Source organism: Limulus polyphemus, unplaced genomic scaffold (genome assembly GCF_000517525.1).
Source record: "Limulus polyphemus unplaced genomic scaffold, Limulus_polyphemus-2.1.2 Scaffold4707, whole genome shotgun sequence".
Lineage (NCBI taxonomy): Eukaryota > Metazoa > Arthropoda > Merostomata > Xiphosura > Limulidae > Limulus > Limulus polyphemus.
The window spans coordinates 52007-53265 of NW_013670317.1; the positions used below are offsets into that span (position 1 = coordinate 52007).

The window sequence follows — 1259 nt, forward strand, 5'->3', positions numbered from 1 at the left end:
TGTTAAAGGTGTTACCTGAGGTTTCCTTTGAGCATATGGGTTAATGATGACATTAAAAACTGACTTTTTTCTGTTGTACAAAGAGTGTTAAAGGTGTCACCTGAGGTTTCCTTTGAGCATATGGGTTAATGATGACATTAATGACAGATGGTTGATGAACAGTTTCCAAAGATTCCTTGATTGCTAACTCGAGCTCTGGAATGGTGGTTACGTAATATCCTCTGCCCCCAAACATTGCAGTAATTCCTTCATAGCGGGCAGCTGGAGATAGACTTGTGGGTGGGATACTAGAATTCACATGTAGCAACGTATAAATTACTGTGATTACGTAAACGGGATGCTTAAAGTATTCAGTCCACTTTGAACATGAACAAAACCCTACAATCATTGGGTTACATTCAGTCATCATCTGTGTACCATCATTGTAAACAATAATTCTGTACATGAACAAAACCCTACAATCATTGGGTTACATTCAGTCATCATCTGTGTACCATCTTTGTAAACAATAATTCTGTATATGAACAACACCCTACAATCATTGGATTACATTCAGTCATCATCTGTGTACCATCATTGTAAACAATAATTCTGTACATGAACAACACCCTACAACGACGATTATATTCAGTCATCATCTGAGTGCCATCACTGTAAACAATATTTTTGTATATAAACAACACCCAACTAGGCCCACTGACAGTTGGGTGGGGGCAAATGAAACCTGGTTATGCCATAAAGCCCACAAAGCTCCTTTAGGCTCTATCTTCATTTAAACATAAAAAGTATTGTTTTTAGCTATTTTTTGCATATAGACCCTTGATATATTAAGAAAGACTCAAATAATAATTTGAGTAATAATTAATATGTATTTGTTACTTTATAGATTTAATAGATATTTGTTGTTACTTTATTGACGTTTTTACGTTTATACTGTGAGGTAAAAATGGCTGCTGCTATGATTTTGTCTGGTTTATGAGCTCGTTGCTGTCCTAATTTAGGATCTTCTTTTTAATAAGTTCTTTAAAGTTGTTAAAAGAGAGAGAAAGGGGGCCCAGCGAGGATGTTGCCCCGGGCCCATGCTGGCTTTTGATACTCCTAAACCCAACAATGACTGGATTACATTTAGTCAGGTGGGTACCCTCAATTTTAACAATGGTTTTGTCCATGATCAGCATCCTACAATGACTGGATTACATTCAGTCAGGTGGGTATCCTCAATGTTAACAGTGGTTTTGTCCATGATCAGCATCCTACAA

At 36.8% G+C, this 1259-nt stretch overlaps 1 protein-coding gene across 1 annotated transcript in view; it reads right to left on the reverse strand.

The window, feature by feature from the left end:
- Window positions 1-1259, reverse strand: part of LOC106471573 (2-hydroxyacyl-CoA lyase 1-like) — a gene marked incomplete at its 5' end in the record, with an annotated part of 35352 nt that overhangs the window by 3887 nt on the left and 30206 nt on the right. The window contains one exon of the mRNA XM_013932176.2: window positions 101-287. Coding sequence (XP_013787630.2) covers window positions 101-287 — 187 coding nt within the window. The remainder of the gene's footprint in view (window positions 1-100; window positions 288-1259) is intronic.